Source organism: Sorex fumeus, unplaced genomic scaffold, assembly GCF_029834395.1.
Source record: "Sorex fumeus unplaced genomic scaffold, SorFum_2.1 ptg000034l, whole genome shotgun sequence".
Lineage (NCBI taxonomy): Eukaryota > Metazoa > Chordata > Mammalia > Eulipotyphla > Soricidae > Sorex > Sorex fumeus.
Genome location: NW_026606091.1, coordinates 31,303,896 through 31,328,453, shown reverse-complemented (window position 1 = coordinate 31,328,453; position 24,558 = coordinate 31,303,896). Strand labels below are relative to the sequence as shown.

General features: G+C 59.4%; 1 protein-coding gene across 1 annotated transcript in view; it reads left to right on the top strand.

Moving 5' to 3' along the window:
• Positions 1-23,842, top strand: part of SHB (SH2 domain containing adaptor protein B) — a 106,814-nt gene extending 82,972 nt beyond the window's left edge. Inside the window, 3 exon segments of the mRNA XM_056117115.1 lie at positions 6,965-7,133; positions 9,419-9,538; positions 23,063-23,842. Of these exon segments, the coding sequence (XP_055973090.1) occupies positions 6,965-7,133; positions 9,419-9,538; positions 23,063-23,246 (473 nt within the window). The 3' untranslated portion in view covers positions 23,247-23,842.
• Positions 23,843-24,558: the final 716 nt, after the last annotated feature.

Genomic DNA, 24,558 nt, shown 5'->3' with positions numbered 1-24,558 from the left:
GGGACACAGGTGTGGCCCTGGAGGCAGGGCGCCCCCTGATGGCCAGCCAGGTGGTTTGTTGCCTCCTCTCACCCCTGTGGAGAGACGTGGCCGCAGGCAGCAGCGCTGGGGCTTTATGGGTGGGTTGCTGGCCGGAGAGGCGGGTACCCCCGGTTCCTCTCCAGGCTGCTCCCTTGGATGTCTGAGGGTGAGTGTGTCCGGGACATGCAGGTTCAGGTGGCACAGAAGGGGCAGGAGTACAAGCCCCAGGCACCGGTTGCCAGGTGCAGGCTGCCGGCTCCTCGGCTAGGGAAGGTGGCAGCAGATCTGGGCTCAGGCGCGTGTGCCCGGAGTCGCTGGCTTCTGTTAGTTGTGTTTGTAGCGATCGCTGTTTGGGGGGGAGGGGCAGGAGGGGGACACTCCACGGTGCTTAGGAACAGGGGTGAGGGCGGGGGCTGCACTCCCAGCTCCACTCAGAGGGCAGCGCGGGTCTAATCTGCTTTCACGTGCTCTGGCCCGGCGGTGGGGGGGGGGGGGGGGGTCTCCATGGAGCCTGGGACCCGACGTGGAAGGCAGGTGCTCCAGCCCTTTAAGTTTCTCCCCAGCCAGAAACTGCCTTTCATAGATACCCAGGACGACAATAACACGTTTTTTGGGGGCTTGGGGCCACACCTGGCAGTGCTCAAGGGACCAATCCTAGCTCCGTTCTCGGGGACTCATTCCTGGCCGTGCTCGGGGGAGGATCATATGTATTGCCGGGAATCAAACCAGGGTGGACAAGATGGCACCCTAACCCCGGTACCATCGCTCTGGCCCACTAACAGGAGCTTTAAATTTTTGTTTGTTTGTGGCAGAGTGATAGCACAGCGGTAGGGCATTTGCCTTGCGTGCAGCCAGCCCGGCCGAGCCAGGTTCGATTCCCCCGCCCCTCTGGGAGAGCCCGGCCAGCTACCGAGAGTAACTCGCCCGCACAGCAAAGCCTGGCAAGCTCCCCATGGTGTATTTGATATGCCAAACACAGTGACAAGTCTCACAATGGAGACATTACTGGACCCGCTCGAGCAAATCGATGAACAACGGGAGGACAGTGTTTTGTGGCGGAACCACAGGGGCCCCATGGAGGCAAGTGCTGGATGACGGGAGCCCTCCCCGCGCCATCCCAGGGTTTACAGGGACCGTGTGGGCAGGATTTGCAGTGAACTCACTCAGGCCTCGGAGTCAGACAGTCAGGGATTGTGTGGAACCATTCGATTGGGAGAAACGCATGCCTCTTCACGGGGTTGAGGAGTGGAGTCAGGCTGAGCGGCCCGTGTGCCAGCCCTGGTGAGCCAGGAAGGCAGTCAGAAGACATTCGGAAGCTGCTGTGGCCTCAGCATTTGGGTACTGAGTCCTTCTTTTCAGGATTTTTCTCCTGGCGTGGCCTGAAGCCGTGCAGCAGCCACGGGGCAGGGTGTTTGCCCCTGGCAGGGATGCCCCCATTCTGTGGGGGTGGGGGGGGCTTCAGAGAAAGAGGGCATAAGCCTACACCTGGTGCAGGCACCACCTCCGACCCCCAATCCCCAGCCCAGGCACAATGCCCTGGTGCGGGCCATGTTCCCGGGGCCTCGGTCGCAGCTGGACGCCAGCCTCGCAGCCTCCCTGAATGTAGCCGGGCACCATCTGCCCTCACAATGGGGACCTCTGTTCTCGGGGCCCGCTTCCAGCGTGTGGCCAGCCGCAGCGCCCCAGGGCCTGTGCATGGCTGCAAGGTGCGAGCAAGCACAGAGGCCTCTGTCGGGGCCCGGGGGCATGGGCCAAATATTTGCCGTGCCACCAGCAGCCGGGTGCCAGGTCCAGACTCTGCCACTCAAGTGAGCTGGGGAAGTGGGTGCAGCCTCTGCCTTCCTCGGGGGCAGCAGCGGGGGGGGGGGGGGCTTCACTTCTCGGCACCTCCCTGCTAGGTGCCGCGCCCATGTGAGTTCCGAGAAACGGGGTGCCCCGGAACTGTGGGGCTATAACATCCCTAGGCATCTCCTGTTGGGGTTCATCTCCCATCTACCCCGTAGTTGGGGCCACGGCAGGAGACTGCGGGTCAGGTGATAGGACAGGACAGGAAGGAAACAAGGTCATCAGGGGAGCCAGAGTAGGGACAGGCTGCTCTGCGTGGCCCACCCCATGCTCTCAGCCCAGCCCAGCACAAGGGGGAACCAAGACTCCAGGTCTCTGAACCCCGAGTTCATTGGTCACTCTGCTCAGCCCCCCCCCATTTATTCCCTGGGATGCCTCGGAGGGTGTTGGTCAGACCATGAACCCTCTCCCCTTCTCCAGGCCAAGGCACCCCACAGCACCCCCAGGTGAAGAGAGGCCACCCAGGGCCTCCTGGACAGAGGAGTGTCCAGGACAGGGGTCCCCCGGGCTCTCCGGCAGGCACAGCAGCTAGTGCTGCCCCACCCACCTTACCTTCCGGCCAGTCTGTCCTTCCTCCACAGGCAGATGCAGGTTCTTTGATCTGTTCGTTGAGCTAGTCCTGATACCCGCCATGCTCCAAGCACTGGTCTGGCCTGCTCCGGCCAGGGTGGGGGGGGAGGGGGGGAGGGGAACAAAATCTGGCTTGTCCTCCCAGGCTTCCAAGTAGTCTGGCACTCCAGTGGACACTGGGGGAAGAAGATGGGTTGAGGCGGTCGAGTGTGAGGCCTTGGGCTCAAGCCCCAGCAGTAGGGCCTCAAGCACCAGCAACCCGGAGAGGATGCTGACGTGAAACCATTCTCATCCGACCACGGAGAGGGGCTCTCCTGGGGGAGGGGAGAGTCCCTCCTTTCCGAGGCTGGGCCCCTGCATGCCGCCTGTCACTCACCAGCTCCATAATCCAAGCCAGAGATGCAGCGCAGTGATGCCTTGCATGTGTGAGGCGGGGCAGGGGTGTCCGTCCTGACTCCAGGGTGTGTGTGTGTGTGTCTCCTGACTCCAGAGGGGTTGTGTGTGTGTGTGTGTGTTGCCATGGGTTTGAACCCAGGTCTCCTGTCTGCAGAGCATCTGCTTCACCACTAACCTGCCTCCTCCATCCACTCCAGTTTGAGCGCCCTGCCAGCCAACAAGGCAGCGCCGGCTCAGAGAGAGTTAGAGACTTTCCCCGCATCGCCCAGCAAAGGCAGAGGCTGACCCCACACCCGGCTCTTCCAGACTCCAGAGCCCACGGCCGAGCCACGGTGCTGAGCCACTGTGGCCTCACCATTCCCAGGGACACCACCTCAGGGCCAGCAGCATATCGTGCCAGGGGAGCTCAGAGATCATGGATCATGGGGTGGGCGGGGGAGTCAAGGAGGGGTGGGACCGTAGAGGGCATGGCTAGAACACAGGGCTCCGGGCTCAAGAGGACTTGGAACCAGCATGGCCTGCGCTGTGGGGAGGATGTGGAGCCCAGCGGGTCGTGTGGGGGCAGAGACATCCAGGAGGTCAGGTGGGCACTGGGAGAGCTGGCATGGCCAAGGCCCAGCGGGCAGACAGGAGCTGGGAACACGTTGGTTTCGTCTGCGTGGACACGACACTTCCTCAGCTCCGTGTCTGGAGGAGGAAGAGGAGAGAAATTCCCACCCCACCCCACAGGCGGATCAGGGAGAGGGGCGTGGGGCCCCAGGCTCTGAGAGGCGGACCATATGCCACTGTGCCATCCCCAGGGGCAAGAGCAGGGGCACTGGTACCAGGGCTGGGCTGGCCTTGGAGATGGGGAGCCACCAGAGCAGGAGGGAGCAGGGGGCGGAAGAGTGAGGACAGTGACACCTGCCGTCCTCAGTAGGGAAGGATTCCAGGGTAGGGTGAGCCTCGCCCCAGACACCCCAGTCCCGGACCTGCCCTAGCCCCTCAGAGACCCCCAAAGGGAACCTCATCTCTCCCCGTCCCATCCCAGTAAGGGGTGGCATCTTGGGCCTCGTATGTCGACAAGAATCGAAGTCGGGGGCCAGTTGGCATCATGGACTGGATAAGGAGTCCAGAGTGAGAAGTGCAGGGTCGCTCCTGAGCACCACTGGGTGTGGGACCACCGAGTACCCCGCCCCCTAATAGCTGTCACTGTCACTGTCCTCCCGTTGTTCGTCGATTTGCTCGAGCGGGCCCAGTAACGTCTCCATTGGAGACTTTGTTGTTACTGTGTTTGGCATATCGAATACGTCACGGGGAGCTTGCCAGGCCCTGCCGTGGGGGCGAGATACTCGCTGTAGCTTGCTGGGCTCTCCGAGAGGGGCGAAGGAATCGAAATCGGGTCGGCCATGTTAGCTGCATGCAAGGCAAACGCCCGACCGCTGTGCTATCGCTCCAGCCCCGCCCCCATAACAAAAATAATAAAACCTACAAGTTAGAGTGGGGCGGGGTCCCCCCAGTCTTGGCCTCTCAGCCAGAGGGAGGCAAGTCTCCTTGAAACGGGGGATTCTGGAGTACTTCGTGGAGGCTGGTCTTGGCATCCGACCAGGAGGTCCTGGATTCTCCTCTCCCCGAGGGCAGGTGAACTGGGCCCAGCCCAGACCGAGTCCCCAAGCCTGGCTGCCCCCACCTGTCATCGCCGGGGGCTATTAATGAGATTCTTTCTTTCGGACCAGACTCAGGGGTGGAGTGATTTATTTTCCCCTCCCTCAATGCAGATTTTCTTTTGCAGGCTTGTGCTTTTTTTTTTTTTTTTGCTTTTTTTTTAATCCTCTACAGAAAAATCACTAAATTAAAAGAATTGCCATTTTCAATTGCAGATTAAAGAGAAACTTAATTAGAAGGAACGAAAGCAGTTGTGTTTAGAGCTTTTGTTCCTAACCTGTTTTGTGCGTGTGTGTGTGTGTGTGTGTGTGGTTGGTTTTTTATTTTTTCCTCCCCCTGTGTGCTACTGAATCACTGTGCTTGGAGTTTGTGTGTTTTTAGGTGAAGTGATTTGCCTAATTAAGGCTGTCATTCATCACCACCTGTTCCTGCTAAAATATATGGCTAGATTATTAAGCTTGCAAGCGAATGTATGAATTAATTCAGTGGGGAATTACGGTGTTGACTAGGACGTTATTAGGTTTTATCCAATTTATCTGGTGCGAAAACCGATAGTTTTCCCAGTAACGCAGAACAGCAGCTCATTAAGTCTCTCTGCTCGCTCTCTGAGCGCCCGTGTTGTTGGGGGTATGTGCGGGAGGGAGCAGGTGGGGGTCAAAGGGCGGGCGCAGCTTCTGCTCCCGGGGCGTGGGGGGTAGAAGCTCATGCATGGGGAGCCAGACTGGTTCACTGGCAGCTAGAGTCCCTTGGCAGAGCCAGGTCGTCTGAGGGTAGGGTAGGTAAGAGGAGGCTTCTCCCTGGAAGAGGCTCCCGAAAGGACAAGTGGGGTCCACAGAGCGGGAGTCATGGTGAACCCCCCAGGCCAGGATCAGGAAGAGAAGCTGACCACCACATGTGGTGCCAGCCACGTACCGAGCTCCACCCCTACCATGTGCCATGTCTGCTGTGCCTGACTTCCACCACGGGCTAACCCACCTTCCGCCTTTCTTTTTACTGTGTTTTTTTTTTTTCCTTTTGTGACTTGGCTTTGGGGCCACACCCAGCAGTGCTCAGGACTCACTCCTGCCTCTGCTCAGGGGACCATCAGGGATGAAACCCAGGTCGGTTACCTTTGGGGCAAGCGCCTTAAGAGCTATCCTATCCCTGCTCACACGACCACCCATCCCCCCCTCATTTTGTAATCAAATAGCTTTTTTTTTCTTTTTTTAAAGAGTAGTTTTTAAAGAGTAGTTCATGATAAAATCGAGCAGAAGGGGGACTGCAGCGATAGCACAGCGGTTAGGGCATTTGCCTTGCACGCAGCCAACCCGGGTTCGATCCCCAGCATCCCATATGGTCCCCTGAGCACTGCCAGAAGTAATGAGCATCGCCAGGTGTGACCCAAAAAGACAAAAAAAATTGAGCAGAAGGCTCTGAGCGTCCCCATGATATCTGCCCCTGGGCTTCCTCTCCAGCCTCATAATCATGTTCAGAAGTGCCTGGGCAAAACTGTCCCCAGCAAAACTTGAGAGTCACTGTTCACTTCTCTGAGAATAAAGCCAAAGTCCTTTGCCAGCCCACCGTGTGTCCCTGATCTGGCCCTGGTGCCCTCCATCCAGCCCCCACCCCGCGCACGCGCGTGTGCACACACACACACACACACACACACCTTATTGCCCTAGGAAATAAACTCGCACTGGACTTTGCCTGTCACCTGTCCCCTGTGACTTCCACAGGCTGACTCCCCTCTTTCCCCTTTGTGTCAGCAGCGTGGGGTACCGTGACCCACACTCCACCCTTACCCTCCTTGCTAGGACCCCGAGCTCCATCTCTGCACCATTGCCCTGGGCTGTGCAGGGGTACCCAGGAAAAGGGGGTGCTCAGGTCTGAGCTGTGCTACCCTGCTGCTTTGACCAGTGCCCACAGTACATACCCCTCTGGCAGTCCAGGATTTTCTGTCAGGGTGTTGCCCTTAGCTCGAGGGGAGACCAGAGCCCCTCAGGCTTGGACTGGGGAGGAAGGAGCCTGGGTGGGGGGACCCCGCTATGCTGTGTGCAGCTCAGACCATACTCCAGGGTGCGTACGGTGCGGAGAGCCTTCTAGAAGCACTTAGCAAAGAGGGAGCTGAGACCCACCCCGCCCCCAACTCCGCAGGGTTGGCCCAGAGGCACCAAGTGAGGAGCAGCTTTGTCCCCTGAGAACTGTGCAGGGTGCAGAACTCCTACCTCCCCCCTCCATCCCCTCAGTCTCCAAGCATCTGCACACATCTCTTGCTCTCCTAGTATGGGGTTACAGGGGCTTCCTCCGGGAGCAGAGCGTGCAGAGCTCCTCTGAGACACAGCCAGCCCTGGGAAGGACCCTGCCCTGGTCTCTCAGGCCATGGTCATGGGGAACTATCCATTCCCAGCTGGGCACTTGGCTGCCCCCGTGCTGTGCAGCACTCCTCAGCACCCCTTGGGGTGGATCCTGGGTAACCCTCTCTCCCCCGCCCTCTCTCTCCCCCCTGCAGCCCAGTTTAACGGCAACGAGAAGCGTCAGTCCCCCTCGCCTTCCCGGGATCGGCGGCGCCAGCTTCGAGCTCCTGGAGGGGGCTTCAAGCCCATCAAACACGGGAGCCCCGAGTTCTGCGGGATCCTGGGAGAGAGAGTGGACCCCGCTGTCCCACTGGAGAAACAAATGTAAGTCAGGAGAGTGGGAAGGGGGTGGGGCGGGGGGCATTGGTGGCCCAACGCCAGCATGCGCAGTGGCATCAGCAGCAGCCTCACCCACTGGCCTGGCCTGAGCCTTCCCCTCCCGCGGCCACCAGCAGCCCTGCCCACCACCCGAAGGCTGACCCCAAGCGTGCCACTCTCTCTCTCTCCTCCCTCCTCTCTGCCTTTGCCCACCTGGAACCTTGTCAGCACCCTCCAAGGCCAGAAGCCTCAGTTCCCCCGCCCTGCAGGGGCCAGTCTCTGCAGCAGGACCCGGGGGGTATCCTGGTCTCTGCCCGGAGGAAACGCTTGCTGGCGGGGCAGGATGCTGGGCTTCCCGAGTGACCTCATGCTGCAGCCCCCACGCCCGCCGTCCCCAGCACGCACTCTGGGCACATGCGCAGCTGGCGGGAGTGGGGGTGGTCAGTTCTCGCCACCCTGCTGGGGGCACCTCGGGCCGGGCTGGCTTCACATCAAACATCAAACGCCACTTTTTTCAAAGATCCCAAAGGACGCGCCTCCCGGCGGCCTGGGAGCTGCCCCCTGGATTGCCCTGCCCTGCCCTGGCCATGGTCTGTGGGGTCAGCTAGCCTAGCCCTCGCCCTCCTCCCACCCTGGCAGGGGACGCTGGGGATGGGGACGCCAGGGCCTCCCACTCCCCGTTCCTTTCCTGTCTCCGCCCAGCAAGACTCTCGGCAGTTGGGACTGGCTCTGCCGCCCCTCTCGTCTGGCTGCCGACTCTCCGGGGATTATTCTGGCCCGCCGAGGCCCTGACTCATCACCCGAGAGGCACGTTGGGGTAAAGCCCCTCTTGGGCAGAGCCAGGTGGCCCTGAGCGGAGGCTCCCCCACTCCTCCACTGGGCTGGTGGTGCCCTAGAGAGGAGGAGACACGTGCGCCTCATGCCCGTAGCTCGGGGGGCGCTGAGTTACAAGGGGCTGCCCCAGATCTTAGCACATGGCCACACATCCTCTTGGGGACCCATAGCCCTAGCCTCCCTTCCTGGGACCGTGGGGAAAGATGCTTGCCACCCCCCCTCCCCCCGCCGCGCGCGCGCGCACACACACACACACACACACACACCCCTACACCTCTCCCCCCACACACACACCCGGTCATCTTCCATGCTCCTGCCACTCTTGCACACAAGCACGTCCTAGTTGCAAGCATCTTTGGTGTCAATATACGACAATATACGACCTTGGTCCCTCTTGTCCTCCGGCTCCCGCCCCCCCTTGAGAGTTTCAGCTGTCAGAGCTGGTGCTTGTCTGGGTGGCCCCTGCATCCTCAGTGACCAGCACCACCCTGACACATAATAGGTGTCTGTTTAACAGTGTCCAGTGACACCCAGCCCCTGGAGAGCTGTGACGCTCCCCTCCCACTCTCCCCACACCCTGCTGCCCCCCCCCCCCCCATATGCACACACTGCCTTTTACTTTATTGGTGTGTTGCGTGACTCCCAGCTGTGCTCAGGGCTTGCTCCTGGCCAGGGGTGGGCCACGCGGGTGGGGCAGCCCTCTGGCCCCACTTTCTCCAGCAGCTCCAGTCAGCAGGCCTTTTGTACCCAGGTGCCACCCCGGCAGCCTTCCTCAGCGGGTCACTTGAGCCCACCTGCTCCCAGTGGGATTGTGGGAAACTGTGGCAGCTCCCCAGGGGTGCTCCCCTCTGCAGGAGTTGAGAGAGACAGGTGGAGCGAGAGCTGTTTCAGCCCGTGCCCCACCCCCCCGCCCGCAGCCCAACCATGCTCCAGCCCCGCCATCTGGCCCCTCTCTGCTTCTCTTCCAGACCCCACATCTCGCCCCCTCCCCTTCATCCCTGCCCCACCTGTGATACAGGGAGAAATGCCCACAGCTTAGAGGGTACATCCCGCTGGGCCACATGCTGTGACCATGCCGGTCACAATGCTGGGGTCCCCCTGCATGCGGGAGTTTGGCACACATGCTGATGTCTCAGGAAAGTGAATCCTGACCACCCCCCCCATCTTGCCCCACCTCCCACCTCCCACCCCCCATCTCCCTGCCCCAGCACTTGCCCCCTGGCCAGCCTGGGCCCCTACACCAGACACCTCTCTGTAGTGGGCACTGCGTCCCACCCTCCACCACCCCCAGGTGGCACGCAGCCCAGCCCCGTGCTCCCTGCCTGCTTGTTCCCTCTGTCACTCAGCGGGTGGCCATGCGGGCATCTGGCGGGGTCTCTCTCTGCCCCCTCCCGGGACCTCCTGATGTCAGGGTGCTGGCCGGCTGCGGGCCCTGACGGTCTGCCCTCTCTCCCCAGATGGTATCACGGCTCCATCAGCCGAGGAGACGCCGAGAACCTGCTGCGGCTGTGCAAGGAGTGCAGCTACCTGGTGCGGGACAGCCAGACCAGCAGGCACGACTACTCCCTCTCCCTGAAGTGAGTGCGGGGGGCCCGCCCGCTCCCATGCACTCCTCCCGCCGCTGGAGGGGTGCCTGCCCCAGCTGGCGTCTAAGCTCGGCCCCCTGGGACCCAACCACCACCCTCGGATGAGTGTGTCCCTGGTACTGGGCAAAGAGACAGAGGCTCCGAGAGGGGGCGCGGGACGAAGAGCTTTCCAGGTGTCCTCAGGCTGCCGTGTTTCTCGGAAAATCCATCAGGCGTCCTCCTGGTGGAGCTGGGAGGGGGCTGTCCAAGAGAGCATGTGCCTTGCGTGCAGGAGGCCCTGGGCCTGGTCCCTGAAAATGGGAAGGGGACAAGAATCCTACTGCTGGGGCCGCGGTTCCAAGCTCTGGAACACCTGCTTTGCAGGCAAGACGCCCCACCCCCAGCCCTTCTGGGAGTGACCCTAGCACCTGTCTCCCACCTGGGGCCACACTCACTCCAGCCCCAGGGAAGCGCAGGGTTGGCAAGAGAACCTCACGCCCCATAGATGTTTCCTAGCCAGGAGGAAAGCGGTAAGGGCCAAGATTGGAAAGTCCCGGGAAGAAGCTCCTTTGGGTCCCAAGGGATTCTGCAAGTTCCGGCAGAGAGAGAGAGAGAGAGAGAGAGAGAGAGAGAGAGAGAGAGAGAGAGAGAGAGAGAGTGTGTGTATGTGTGTGTGCGCGCGCACGCATGTATGTCCCAACTAGGCGTGGGAAGGGGGCTCAGAGCCGGGAGGTTTGCCACCAGATAGGCAGGAGTCAGGCTCAGCTATGTGGAGTCCAGCCAGGGGACCCCAAACCCCCACGCACTGGGCCATCCCAAGTCCAGTGGGAAGAGTGTCCTGTGGATGGCCTACAGTGCGACCCTCCAAGGTGAGCCGAGTGGTACCTCGCTGGGATAGGCTTCCCCGCGAGGAGAGGCTGGTTCTTGGCGCCCCCAAAGCTCTCCCTCTCTTCCCCACCTCCTCGAGGAGGGGACAGCAATCACACAGCCCCAGTGTAGAATCCAGGCTCCATCTCACCTGCTAGGTGCTGCTAGCGGAGTGCCATGGTCTTCCAAGCCCCTCCGTTCGGAAGCCTTTAGGACTTGCCAAGGGGGCCCAGTGCCAGGCAGGGTCCAGGCGCGGTGGATGCAGGCTGTGTCTGCCACAGGACGATGGGGCAAGGGGGAGGGAGCTAGAGTTTGGAGTTTGACTCCTTGGAGTTTGACCCCTTGGTTTGCTTCCAGGCTGAGGGCTGATGGTTGGCACATACTCCCACCCCGCCCAAGGTCCCCATCTCTCCCGGGGCAGGGAGGGACGCTGCGTCCTCCTCTGTTGGCTGCACGGCGCCTCCTGGTTCCTGCACTGGACATCCAGTGCCGAACATCCCCACCCATCCAGTCTCCCCTTCCTGTGGCCCTCCTGGGAGGTAGTGGGTGCAGGGCAGGGCGGGACGCGCTGACGGGCTTCGGTGGGCGCACGAGCACTGAGTTAAGGTTGTTTTTCTTGCTCCTCGTCCCTCGTTGATTTATAGAGTGGTGAAGGAGAGAGTTTTCAAACAGGAGGCTGGCCTGGGTCTGAGCAGGCGGGCAAGTGATTAATCTTAGTTTGTTGCGCTGACAGCCAGGAGCAAGAAATAATGACGGTTTGCGGGGTGGGGGAGCAGGAAGGGAGCGCGGGGCGCAGACCGGCTGCCTGCCTTTCTCCTGGCCCCAGGGACCCCCACCATCGTGTGAGCCGCCCCTGGCCGGTTCAGCTCCGGAGCTTCACCATGACAGCTTGTTCCCGTGGGCAAGCCCCCTGCCCCCACCCACCTGAACGGTCCTGGGGCCCCCAGTCCTCCTCCTGCAGGCTCACAGGGAAGTGCTGCATGCTGCCCGACCATGCCACTGCTGCTGAGGGCCAGGGAGGGAGGGGGGGATGGCCACACTGGCATGGAGATGGGGGAGGGTGGGAATGGCCCCCCCCTAGAATTGCCCAGGGGAAAAGAAGGTGTTTTTTGTTTTTTTGTTTTTTGCTTTTTGGGTCACTCCCAGAAATGCTCAGGGGTTACTCCTGGCTCTGCACTCAGGAATTACTCCTGGTGGTGCTCAGGGGACCCTATGGGATGCCAGGGATTGAACCCGGGTCGGCCACGTGCAAGGCAAACGCCCTACCCGCTGTGCTATCACTCGGGCCCGAGAGAAAAGTTTCTAATGTACCCCATGCCTATACACATGCATGGATACTCATGCCTTTGCCCCGGGACAGGTCACTTTCAGGCCCCGGATGCCCACCTCTGCCGTGTCAGAGCAGGGTGGTCAGGCGGACAGCCTCTGGGCTCTCTGAAACTCGGTTTCCCCATTGGCACCTGAGTTTTGTCAGTGACGAGACACAGGTCTTTGTGGAGTGTGTATTGGCACGTGACTCACTCCAGATGTGAGTCAGGTACTTGGCCGTGGTTGGGTCTCCTCAGTTACCTCACAGGGAAGCATTTTTGTCACCAGCCAGGGCATCCGCTCTGCGAGTACACGCTAGGTTCAGGGGGCGGGAAGGGCTTGTTCAGGTCAGCTGGCCCGGTGCCCTGCTCCAGGCAGAGGGCCTGAGGCCCAGCGAGGGGGTGAAGCCTGCCCACCTCCTGGATTCCTGTCATCCTTCGTGGGGGGCCGGGGTAGAGGAGCACGGTGGGCTGTGACTTTGTCCTCGTTATGTGGAGGACTACGTCCTCTGGAGCTGATGGAGGGAAGATGAGCCTTCTCCTCCATTCCCAGTGACCCCCAGTCCCCTCAGGTTGAAAGGTAGGCCGGAGAGAGACTTCGGAGGGCCAAGCACATGCTCTAAGGGTGCCAGAGTTGAGCCCCAGCACCTCCCAGTCCCCCAAGCACCCTCAGGAGTGACCCTGAACCATGAGTCAGGAGGAGCCCCCGATCATTGCAGGGTGCAGCCAAAACACAGAAGCACTGTCCTCCCATTATTCATCAATTTGCTCGAGCAGGCACCAGTAACGTCTCCATTGTGAGACTTGTTACCGTTTTGGGCATATTGCATACGCCACGGGGAGCTTGCCAGGAGATAAATTGAAAATAGAAACAGAAGGTAGGACAGTGGGTCAGCCTGGGCTGGATCCCAGGCACCAACCACCTCTGGTCCCCTGAGCACTGCCAGGTGTGGGCCCAAGACCACAGCAAAACAGAAGACTCAGGAAAACTGTACCTTTCAACCTCACTTCCCTCTTTCACCGTACCCCAAACCCAAAGACAAGAGCCTTAAAATGGCTCAGTGGCCTCAGATGCCCCTGGCATGGGCCCTCTGGAGCAATAGTACACAGGGTAGGGGGCTTGCCTTGCACGCTGCTGACCTAGGTTCAACCCCTGGTCCCCCAAGTCCCACCAGGGTGATCCCTGAGCATCACGGGATGCAGCCCAAGAAATGAATAAGAACCACTGCCTGAGGCTGGAGCGATAGTATAGTGGGTAGGGCATTTCCCTTGCACATGGCCAACCCAGGTTTGATCCCCGGGCATCCCATATGGTCCCCCCAGCATCGCCAGGAGTGATTCCTGAGTGCAGAGCCAGGAGTAACCCCTGCGCATCTCTGGGTGTGACCCAAAGTGCTTTAACAAAAAAAAAAAAAAGAACCACTGCCTCCTACACCCACAGGTATGCAGGCCTATGCTAAATTATCCAGGGTGATGTGTGCGCTGGCGTCATCCCGGCCACCCCAGCGAGGAGGAGGTGGAGGGTTGGACCCTTTGGGGGTCCCTCTTCACTCTCAGCCCACTCAGCCCACTCTCCAGGACGGCCACTGGCCTGGCCATGCCACTCAAGCTGTTCCCCAGTATCTGAGCCACCTGCTTCCACTTCCTGCTGACTTCTGCTGTCACGCTGGCACCCACACACCAGCCCATGTCCCCGGCACAGCACCCCTCACCCCCAAAGCCCCCAGGTGATCTCTCCAAAGCCCAAATAGCATTCTTCCTGTCACTCTTCTCGAATAAGACAGATGGAACGATACTGCTGCCAGAGCCATCTGGGACTTGGGGTGCCAGAGGGACAGACCAGAGGCAGGTAGGCCTTGTGGGGAGGGACAGCCAGGTGGAGATTGTTCCCGAGGCTTGGGGACAGGCCTGGACCCCGCCTGTGGCTTCCGCCTGCCGGGGTCACCTCTGCCACCAGGGCAAGTGAAAGCTCTGTACAAATGCAGCTGAGGTTGTTTGCGGAGACTTAGATCACCACAGGAAAGCATTTGTGGTCTTACTCTGCCTTAGAGCTAGGTAAATAACTCTGGAGGAAACAGGAATCAGCCTTGGCTGGAAGCATTTGGCATTGGCCTCAGCTGGGGACAGCCTCCTTCCTGCCAGTTGTAACATCCCCACAGGCAGGTTCTGTTCCCGTTCAGTCCCTGTGAGTGGTCAGGGGTCAAGGCCTGCACGTGACTGACGGCAGCTCCCAGCGACCCCTGCTTCCAGAATGTTGTACGCACAACACATGGCTGGGGAGGCACCAAGCCCAGGTGAATGACCAGCTTTCTCCAGGCGGGGAGGCGGCCAGGGGTGTCCGATGGCTGTCCTCTCTGTCAGCTTGTGTATTCTAGGTGTGCTCTCTCTCTCTCTGATAATTAGGTCTTGTGGTTTGCTTTTAACCAGGCAGAGTAGGAAACTCAACTCCGGGCTGTGATGTGAGACCACCCGGTTCTGCTCCCAACTCCGTCTCTTGGACTGTCTCTGGGGATCCTTCTCATTGCTTCTGATATCCGGGGCACTCTCACTCGGGGTGACCGGATTGCCTGTTGCAACTCATATTCTCGCCTCCTGCTCATGGTGCGCTCTGGGTTTCTGCCGCGGGTACAGTGAGGGCCTCTGTCTTTCCACATCCTCAGAAGGGGGAAAAGAGGTTGGGGACAGATCCGTGTTGGGAACTCACTTGCTCCTCACGGGCAGGCCCTTGGGACCCCGTGGCAGAGTTCGCACCTGCGTGCAAAGTATGTGCTCCGTCCTGTGAGCTGTCTCCCCGGCTCTCCATTGTGGGGTTCAGCCACCCTTTTGCAGGTATTGAAAAGGGTTGAAGGACGGTGCAGTAATACAGTGGGGCAGGGCCGGAGCCATAGCACAGCAGGTAGGGTGTTTGCCTTGCATGCAGCCAACCTGGGTTCGATCCCCAGCATCCCATGTGGTCCCCCAAGCACTGTCCAGAAGTAAGTCCTGAGTGCAGAGCCAGGAGTAACCCCTGAGCGTCACTGGGTGTGACCCAAAAGGCAAAAAAAAAAAAAAAATACAGGGGGTAGGGTACTTGCCTCACATCCCGGGTTTGGTCCCTGACATCCCAGATGGCTCCTGAGCACCCCGAAACAAACAAACAAAAAAAGGTTGAAACAATTGCCCTGGGCCAACCCCCATTCTTTGCCCTCAGGATCTGAGAGGCCTGAGGCCCCCCAAGCTCTTCCAGCCCAGTCTGGGGGGCCCTTTGCAGCCCCTCGCCACCCCCAGACCTTGTGCCTATCATTTCCCCTGACCATAAAGATGTGTTCCCCACCAGAAGTGGACGCAGTGGGGAGGTGTGTGTTCACACGGTGCCAGCGAACCCGCTGTCAGTAGTATCCAGAGGCAGAAAGAGGATTTGAGCCAGTTGGTCAGAGTATGCCAGGAGCCGCGAGTCAAACTTGGGGCCGTGTATGAGTTGTGACACAGGAAGGTGAAGCTGGCAAAGTCAACCAAGGCCTGAGAACGGCATTCCCGCACAACCGCACCCGGTCCCCACTCCCCCGTCACCCACTTCACTTCAGGCTAGGAAAACGCTTCTCCCCTGCCTCTCAGTGCTCCATCTTCATTTCATTCATTCATTCATCATCCTGTTAATCGTCGATTGCCTCGAGCAGGCCCCAGTAACGTCTCTTTCATCCTAGCCCTGAGATTATATTCAAGGCTTTTTAGGAGAATGAGACCCATCATCTTCACCCCCCAAAATTGTCCTAGAAAGATAGGAGGGCTGCCCCTTTGACTCCTGCGGAAGTTGTGCTCTTAAAAAAAGCAATTGGTCGACCAGAGAGAGAGCACAGTGGGTAGGGCACTTGCCTTGCACACAGCTGGCCCAGGTTCAATCCTCAGTACCACATATGGTCCTCTGAGCCTTGCTGGGAGTGATCCCTGAGCACAGAGCCAGGAGTAAGCTGCCTCACACACACAAAAAAATTAAAAATAGAAGGCAAATCTGTTCCAATACAAAGTAACTCAAGGGAATTCCAGTTTCTTGCAGCCATGCTGGAAACACACATACACACACAAATACACACACACACACACACACACACACACACACACACACACAGAGTAATGTGGTCAAGCTCTAGCCAAATCATAAAATGAGGCTTTGTTGTATATCAAAGCAGAAATCAATTTCATTAGGGAGCAGAGAACCAGAGATTTAATTTTGAGGGAATGCTCGGTCCTGTGGAAAGAGATTCTCAGGCAGCAGAGAATGAGGCTTCCCCCCCCCCCCCCCGCCCTCCCCCCCATGCCCCCAGGAGAGCATTCTCCCGGCAGAGTTCAGATTCCTGCACCTAGCGGCTTCTCCATATCACTTCCCTCCCACAGCCAGCGGACTCTTACTTTTTGCTTGGTCTTGGACCCGACCCAGCTCAGGACTTTACCCCTGGCTCTGCACTCAGGGATCCCTCCTGCTGGGACTTGCAAGACCATATGCGGTGCTGGGGATGGAGCCTGGTCGGCTGCAGGCAAGGCATGTGCCTTAAGCCTCGTAGCCTTTCTGCAACCCGACCTTCTGCTTAATGATCTCGACTCATGCCCTCTTGGTTCTCGTTGGGGGACACCTGATGATCTTAAGGGCTACTCCCCAGCGGTGCTCCAGGGACCATGTGGTGCCAGGGTTAGAACCCAGGCTCCCTGTATGCAAAGCCATGGCATTGAGCACTGCGCCCCCACCCCCATACACACACACATACACACAGCACTCGTGCTGGTCAAGTTGATATCAGGGCCAGGAGGCATGTCTTAAAGGGCAGTGTGCATGCTAGAATCTCAGGTTGGATCCCTAGTACCCCACGGTCATGCAAGCAACTCCAAGAGTGCCCCAGAGTGCAGCCAGTATGGCCCAAACCCCTCCACCTTACTCCCCCAAAAAATACACTTTTGGGGGGGCTGCAGTCATAGTACAGTGGATAGGGCATTTGCCTTGCATGCAACTGACTCAGGTGCGATCCCCCATCCCATAGGGTCCCCTGAGCACCGCCAGGAGTAATTTCTGAGTGCAGAGCCAGGAGTAAGTCCTGAGCATCAGGAGGTATGCTGCAAAGAAACAAAAACAAAAGAAAACAAAAAAACCCTTTTCATCAAGGTCGTGTTGTTTGTGGCCCATGATACACTCTCTCTCTCTCTCTCTCTCTCTCTCTCTCTCTCTCTCTCTTTCCTTTTTTTGCTTTTTGGATCACACCCAAATGCTCAGGGGTTACTCCTTGCTCTGCACTCAGTAATTACTCCTGGTGGTGCTCGGGGAACCATATGGGATGCCAGGGATCGAACCCGAATCAGCTGCGTGCAAGACAGACACCCTACCCGCTGTGCTATCGCTCCAGCCCCATGGCTCATGATACTCTCATGTTAATGAGATACAAACTTTAGGGTCCGGGGAGACCACCAAGACTGGAGATACTCACATAGATGGAGTCCCAGGGCTGGTGGCGAAGCCGGGCAGATGCAGCTGTGATACAGGGACACTGGCCATCATGAACACAGAGAGGCTGCAGGTGGGGGTGAGCAGTAGGGAGGACCGGGATGGGGGTGGACGGGCTGGCTGGCCTGAGACCCAGAGCTGCTTCTGCCTTCTGCTCTCTAAGGCTTTGGGGGTGCTTGGGGCAGAAGGAGTGGTCGTGACCGGCAGTGGAACTTGAGGACACCTGTGCCCAGCCGTATCTCGGCAGGACGAATCTCAGAAGCCTCATCTTTCTGCCTGGGGAATGTTAATCCAAAACATTCCAGGCAGTGGGGCCCTGAGTAGGGCCATCGGTCGCCAATGGCCACTCTGTCTGAGGGGGGAGGAGGAGAACCTCCCAGGTAGTACTCAAGGGTCAGGAGTTCACTCCAAGCTGTGCCAACCAGGCTGGCGGTTCAAGGCAAGGGCCGTGCCGTGCCAGAGGCCAGTAGGACTGCGGCCTGTGGTGTTGGCGGGGCATGTAGCGCCAGGCTCGGGTCTGGCTGCAGGCTCGGGGCATGTCCCCGAACTCTGTGCTGCCTCAATCCTGGGCCAGCGTGGCTGACCCGAGAGCCCACTCCTCGTGATTCCTGCCCCGTGGCCCATCTGTGCCCCCCTCCCCCACCTCCAAGGTGTGACAATGTGCTAAAATGGTTTCTGGACACCCCTCCCGCTTTTGCTGTTTGGGGAGATTGAGCTCAGGAAAGCAAACATCCTTCCCGGGGGCCCCCTGCTGCAGAGCGGGGCCAGATCCCCGGCCTCCCGGCCTGCAGGAGTGCTGGGGGACGGCGCTGGAGCCGGCTGTGTCTGGCTAGCTGTAGCTTCACGGCAGACAGACGGGAAGACAGACCAGTGCCCAGCCAGCACGCCCCGCCAGATGGGCAGCAACGGGCTCAGGCTCCTGGGGTCCAGGGCAGGCGAAGAACTAGCCCTGCCAGAGCCCCCTCCCCGTAAGCCGCCGCCGCAGCTGCTAGCCAGCCAGTGCCCAGCAAGCACTGTCCAGCTCAGACCTCAGAGCCATCCTCCTGGTGGGGTGAACCAGGGGAAAACTGAGGCACAGAGAGAAGCTCAGCTGAGAAGGCAGAGACTCGGACCCAGATCTGGGGAGTCTCCGGGACCTGGGCTTATGGCCAGGCCTGTCCCTGAGTGTCCAGAGGCACCCACAGTGGGTCCTGTCTCAGATCTCGCATCTGCGCCCTCCTCACCCAGGAGGGGCCCCTGGTCTCACGGTCCAGCTGCCCTTTGCTGAGAAAGCCAGTGTGACCCTCTCCCTGGCAGGTGCTGTCACCCAGGCCCCGTTCCGGAGCTTTCTTTAGCCAGTTCTGCTTTGTGTCCCTTCCACCGAGGAATCGGACAGGCTGATTCAGGCCCATGACCCCGTGGGCATTACACTTGACCTTGGTCACCGCGGGGCAGTGGGCAGGGGGACCTCTAGTGCCCTCTCCAAGGAGAACAATCTGTGGTGATGGATGAGGGAGGTGTGGGACTTAGAATTGGGGGCCCGGGCAGAGAGAGAGAGAGAGCAGGAGTGCCACCTCTTGCTTGGCACTACGCATGTTCCCTGAGCCCCGTCCCATGCCCAGCGCCCCCATGATGATAGTGTCTGTGAGCCCCGCCAAGAGTGAGCCCTGAGCACAGCAAGATGTGGCCCCCCAAGCAGACCCAGTTGCTGGCTGACTGGATGGACTGGATGGAGAGTCCGTGTGCCAGGCACCTGCAAAGGGCTGGGGGAGAAGTAAGTTGGTGAGGCTAAGAAAAGTCACTATTAAAGAGACGGTTCCATGGGGCCAGAGCAATAGTACAGCGGGAGGGCGTTTGCCTTGCACGCGGCCTACCTGGGTTCGATCTCCGGCATCCCATATGGTCCCCCGAGCACTTTCAGGAGTAATTCCTGAGTGCAAGGCCAGGAGTAACCCCTGAGCATCGCTGAGTGTGACCCAAAAAGCAAAAAAGAGAGAGAGAGAGAGAGAGAGAGAGAGAGAGAGAGAAAAGACGGTTCCTGGTCCAGAAGTTCTCGGGGCTCAGGGGAGCACCTTTCTGGACGGAACTGGCCTCCGAGCACACTCCCACCCCAACCCCAGGGCGCTGGGCCCCTTGGGCTGCAGGCAGCGTGCAGGAAGATGGAACCGCTGTGGGCACTTCGGGACGCCAACATCAGGCTGCCATGAGAACTCGTGTGCTTGGGAGTCAGACGGACCCCAGTGCAGGTTCCACCTCTCCGTATCCTCCTCTTCCTGTCCATGAATAGTGATAATCAGCCCCAGCCCCGGCGTGTGTCGCCTCAGTGGGCTATGGGGTCTGGAGAGGGCCTGCCTGGTATCGAGGGACACTCATCTGCCGTGGCTCCCGGGAACCACGTGCCCAGCATTCTGGGAGAGCCTGGAGAAGGACAGCCGCCCCCTCCTGCCTTTCCTCAGAGATGAAGTGGAGGTGTCCCCCAAGCCCCCTCCCCGTGTGCACTCTGTGAGGGGGGGGGCACCCTGGCTCCTGCCAGCCCAGCTCCCCTCCCAAAGGGCAATTTCCTTGCCTCCTCCCGCATAAATATTATATGCAAGTATTTTTTTAAGTCATTTTATCATGAAAAGAAGCGATTTAACATAACTATTACCCGGGAATCTTCATGAAATATGCATCAAGCAATTAGGTCTGGAAGAGAGAGGTGAGGCCTCCCCGCACCCTGCCCGGCCCCACAGCTGCGGGCTGAGTGATGTTTTATTAAAGCCCGTGATTATGAGCCGGAGAGGGGGCCTGTCATTAGACCCGGCGCGCGCGCGCGCACACACGCGGCACGTTTTGATAATCCTGGTGACAAGGGGGAGCCTTTTTGTGATGATAATGAGGGGATGTGTGTGCGACGCAGCCCCGCACGCTGGCCCCCAGCCGCCGTACAGAACGCGTGAACACAGGTCACCCGCCAGAGACACGCCTCGCTGTGATTTGCCTCAAAAGACGCCGATCAAAGGAGATGCGGGAGCCAGCAAGTCAGGCGCTCTCCGCACGAATGCGGTGGGTGGTGAGAGTGTGGGCCAGGGCCCCCACCCCCAGGTTCCGTGGCAGGCTTGTGGCCCACCTTGCTGGGTCTTGGCTTTGTCCAGAGTCTTGCTTTGCTTTCTCGGAGCTCACTCTCCTCCCAGTTCCCCCCTGGATGGAAAGTCTTTCCCGGGCTGTGTTCCCCGCCCCCCCCCCCGACCCCCACTCTCTGTGCTGAGGCCACACACCCATGCTGGAAAGCCGGCCTTTAAATTCCTCTGGCCGTATGTATCTGGGGTGGGAAGTTATGAATCAACCAAGCCAAATTTCAGCTGTCGGTCAGAGATACAGCTCACGTGTGAGAGGCCATGGGTACCATCTCCCGGCACTGCAAAATATATAAATATACATATACGTACATATATATACACACACACACACACACACATACACACACACAATGCTGCGCGATAGCACGGCGGGTAGGGCGTTTGCCTTGCACCCGGGTGAGCCAACCCGGGTTCAATTCCTCCAGCCCTCTCGGAGAGCCCGGCAAGCTACTGAGAGTATCCCGCCCGCACGGCAGAACCTAACAAGCTCCCCGTGGCGTGTTCGATAAAACAGTAACAACAAGTCTCACCAGGTGGAGATGTTACCAGTGCCCGCTCGAGCAAATCGATGAACAACAGTGACGCAACGCTACACACACAGACCAGAGAGATAGCTCAAGGGCTGGGGCTGCGATTGCACGCAGGGGTCCTGGGTTTGGTCCCTGCCACACGTGCTCCCCGTTGAGCACAGAGTTGGGAATGGCCCTGGAGCATCCCCGGGTATAGCCAAAAATTAAAAAGCCCCGCTGGACCTGAAAGATAGGACAACAGGGAGGGCGCTTGCCTAGCACACAGCCGACCCTCGCGTCCCATAAATGGTCCTCTGAGCACCTCAGGGAGGGATTCCTGAGCATTGCCAAGCGTGGCCTCAAAAAATGAATAACAAATCAGTTGTTGTTCAGGGACATCTGGCTCCTTGGGACCTCGGGGCTGATCGGGGTCTGGGAGTACCTTGGCCTGAGCTGTAGAAGGCCCCTATTCCTGACACCACCACCCCCCTGACCCCGTTGGTCTGGCCGAGGAGACACCCCAGAGACTGGGGCTCACTAGGGTCACAGAGTCCCTTGCTGGGGTTCTAGAGTCTCGCCTGCAGCGCAGTCCGGAAGAGGGGTGGGGGGGGCTAAGTCGGGCCTCTCCTGGCCTGAATTCACCTGGGAGGGAAGAGAAAGAAGCCACAGCCCGGCTGGGGACTCTGGAGCCTGGGGCTGGCCACCCCATCCCACCTCAGAGCCCACTGCCCAGCTTGGCTCATGGCAGAACGCGGGCAGCAGGGAAAGGGCAGCACCCAAGCCCCCAGGCCGCTTCCTACAGGGAGCCCTCAAGGAGGAAGGACAGCAAGACCGGTAAGGTCGGAGCCTGCGGGGGTTCCGGGGTGAGGGCCAGAGCACAGGCCTCTCCCACTTCCCACGCCGCATCCATCCCGCCCAGATGGGTTGGAAGCCTCTGAGCGTCGGGGTGGCGGGGGGGGGGGGGGGGAACATTCAGAAACCCCATGTCAGGAGGTACTGCGGGAGGTGCCAGGGGTTGCCTCCCTGGCTGGCGCCACATCCCGTGGCGTCCTCACACCTGGTGGCCCCTGGGGACAGGACTGTTCATGGGTCTCTGCCACTGCTCCTACTGAGAGCTTCTAGACCCCAAAGAGAAACGGTCCCTGAGTCCTCGAAATCTGCCGGAGACTGAAATCAGTAACACTTGTGTTCTGCCCCGGCGCTGCCCCTTCCCACCAGGGTGCTGGGACAGAGCTGGGCTCATGGCACGCCCCCCCCCACTCCCATACCCCCTAGAGAATCCTGAGGTCACCGACACCCCAACTCATCACCCCGTTTGTCTCGTGGGCAGGGCAGCCCCTGGATTCTCCACGTGTGTTGGGGAGGGTGCAGGGTTGTGTCGTCATGCTCCGGTCTCCTTTCCCCTTGACCCCCTCAGCACAGCTGTGCCGCCCCCTTCCCATCACACACACACACACACACACACACACACACACACACACACAGCCCTGACTGCGTGCCCCCTGTGCTCACTGCCGCAGCCGGTGCCTTTCCCGCGGAATGACCCCTCACAGAGGAGCAGAGCTTGCCACGGGCTCTGTAATTAGAACATTGTCAGCCTTTTTTTTTTTAAAAAAAAAAAAGCTTGATTTAAATTTCACTTCTTTACCGGAATTATTCTCTCTTGGAGCCTAATTGCTCTCCGAACGATTTCCTTTAAGCCGAGGGTGACATCTCTAAATACGTTCTTAGGCGCAGATGTATTGCTCCGCGCCGCCCGCACTTCATTAGACCGAGGGGGCTCTGCCCAGTGCGAGATGGTCCTGGAGCCCAGACCCGCACATGGCTAAGTGGGGGTGGGGGGGCTGGACCTGGCTGGAGGGGCTGAGTAGAGCACGCCCCCCCACCCTCCCACCCCCCCGGGCTCCCCACCCAGTATCCCCATCAGCACACTGCCTGCAGCCCGCCTCGGGCCTCCCTAAAGCTGGGCCCCGTGGGCTGGTCCCAGGTTATCGAGGGGACAGAGTCCAGTGGAGGCAGGGAGCAGGGACATAGGACCTGGGGCCTCTCATGAGGTGGACCTGGGACGCAGCTATCCACAGCGGTGGCAACAAAACCATAAGGGGGGTATGTGAAAGTCCTGGCCGAGAGCTTGGGAAGCAGAGGAAGGGCGTCTCCCCCAAGCGTGGGACAGGTTCAGAGCACCAACTGCCCAGCTTCCTGCGTTGCGGGTGTGTGTTTGGGGGGGGAGGGGGAGTTGTCTCGCATGGCTCAGGACAGACATTCATCATCCTCTGCTCTGTCCACAGGAGCAACCAGGGCTTCATGCACATGAAACTGGCCAAAACCAAAGAGAAATACGTTCTGGGTCAGAACAGCCCGCCTTTCGACAGCGTGCCAGAAGTCATCCACTACTACACCACCAGGAAGCTCCCCATCAAAGGAGCCGAGCACCTGTCCCTCCTCTACCCGGTGGCCGTGCGGACCCTGTGAGCCCACCGGCCCCGTCCACTTTGTGTCGTGCGCATGGTAGTGGCACGCCACCACCGCATGTCTCTAGAATGCTGTCGCCACTTCCCGGGAGAGGGACAGGGGCGGATGTGGGGCAGAGGAGCTGGAGTCAGTCTGGACCGGACACTGGAGACACCCGGAGACCCCGAGGGACCAGCTGCTCACTACCAACCCGCCCCCACCCCTTCCTTGAGTTCCTGTGAATTAAAATATTTGCAAATCCAAAGAGATGCCTTGCAACCTGAACAAAGGCTGCAGCTCCTAGGGCCGGGGCCAGGGCTGGGCCGGCAGGCGGGCAGGGCTGGGCCCAGGTGGAGTCTCCCGTGTTCAAGCTTTCCGGAATCCCACCAGATCTCCCCACCACGCCCCCTAGTGCTGGGAGCCCCGAGGGGTGCCTAAGGAGCCCCTGTGAGGTGTGAGAGCCATGGTCCTCCACCATTGCTATGAGCCAGCCCACGGATCCACTTTCACTCACTCAAGTGTAATCATTAGACCATCAAGGAATCATTGTGTCGTCCAAACAAGGATTCAATTATTTATGAATAGGGTGTGTAAATAAAATAGTCATTTAATATATATATATACATTCTTCTCCCTTTGTTTTCTATACCTCGGCGGGGATGGGGGCAGAGGGGGCGCGGGGGCGGCATCACCTGCTGGTTTCATCCCAGAGCAGCATCTAGGAGGGTGCAGGAGTGTCCACACCCGTGGCTGAAGCGCTGCATGAAGCCCTCCAGGGCCCGGCCCCCCAGGCGTCCAGGAGAGGCCCTGGCCCCACTCCCTGCTCGGAGCAGGCCCTCGTCCTCTCTGAGATGAGCAGAACTTGCACCCAGAGGCCAGGGATGCTCTGGGTCCACTAGGCCTTATTGTCATGCTGCACCCCAGGGGAGAGCTCAGGTCACCCACACTCACTCTCCATCTGAGCCCAAACTTAGCAGCAAGGCGCCCCCTGCCCCAGGCAGGCACTGACAGACCCTGAGGTGCTGGGTTTATTTCCCCTTCCCCCTGTTAGCCCAAAAGCAGATTTTCCTGTGCTGGTGGGTTCTTGAGAATTGTATGAGAGAGGGGCTGGAGCGATAGCACAGCGGGTAGGGGGGCGTCCGGGTTCGATTCCCAGCATCCCACACGGTCTCCTGAGCACCACCAGGAGTAATTCTTGAGTGCATGAGCCAGGAGTAACCACCCCTGTGCATCGCTGGTGTGACCCAAAAAGAAAAAAAAAAGAATTGTATGAAAAATTTGCATACAAAACTCAGAAATATTAAAGTTTGTTACAGAAAAGGTAGATGGCTCC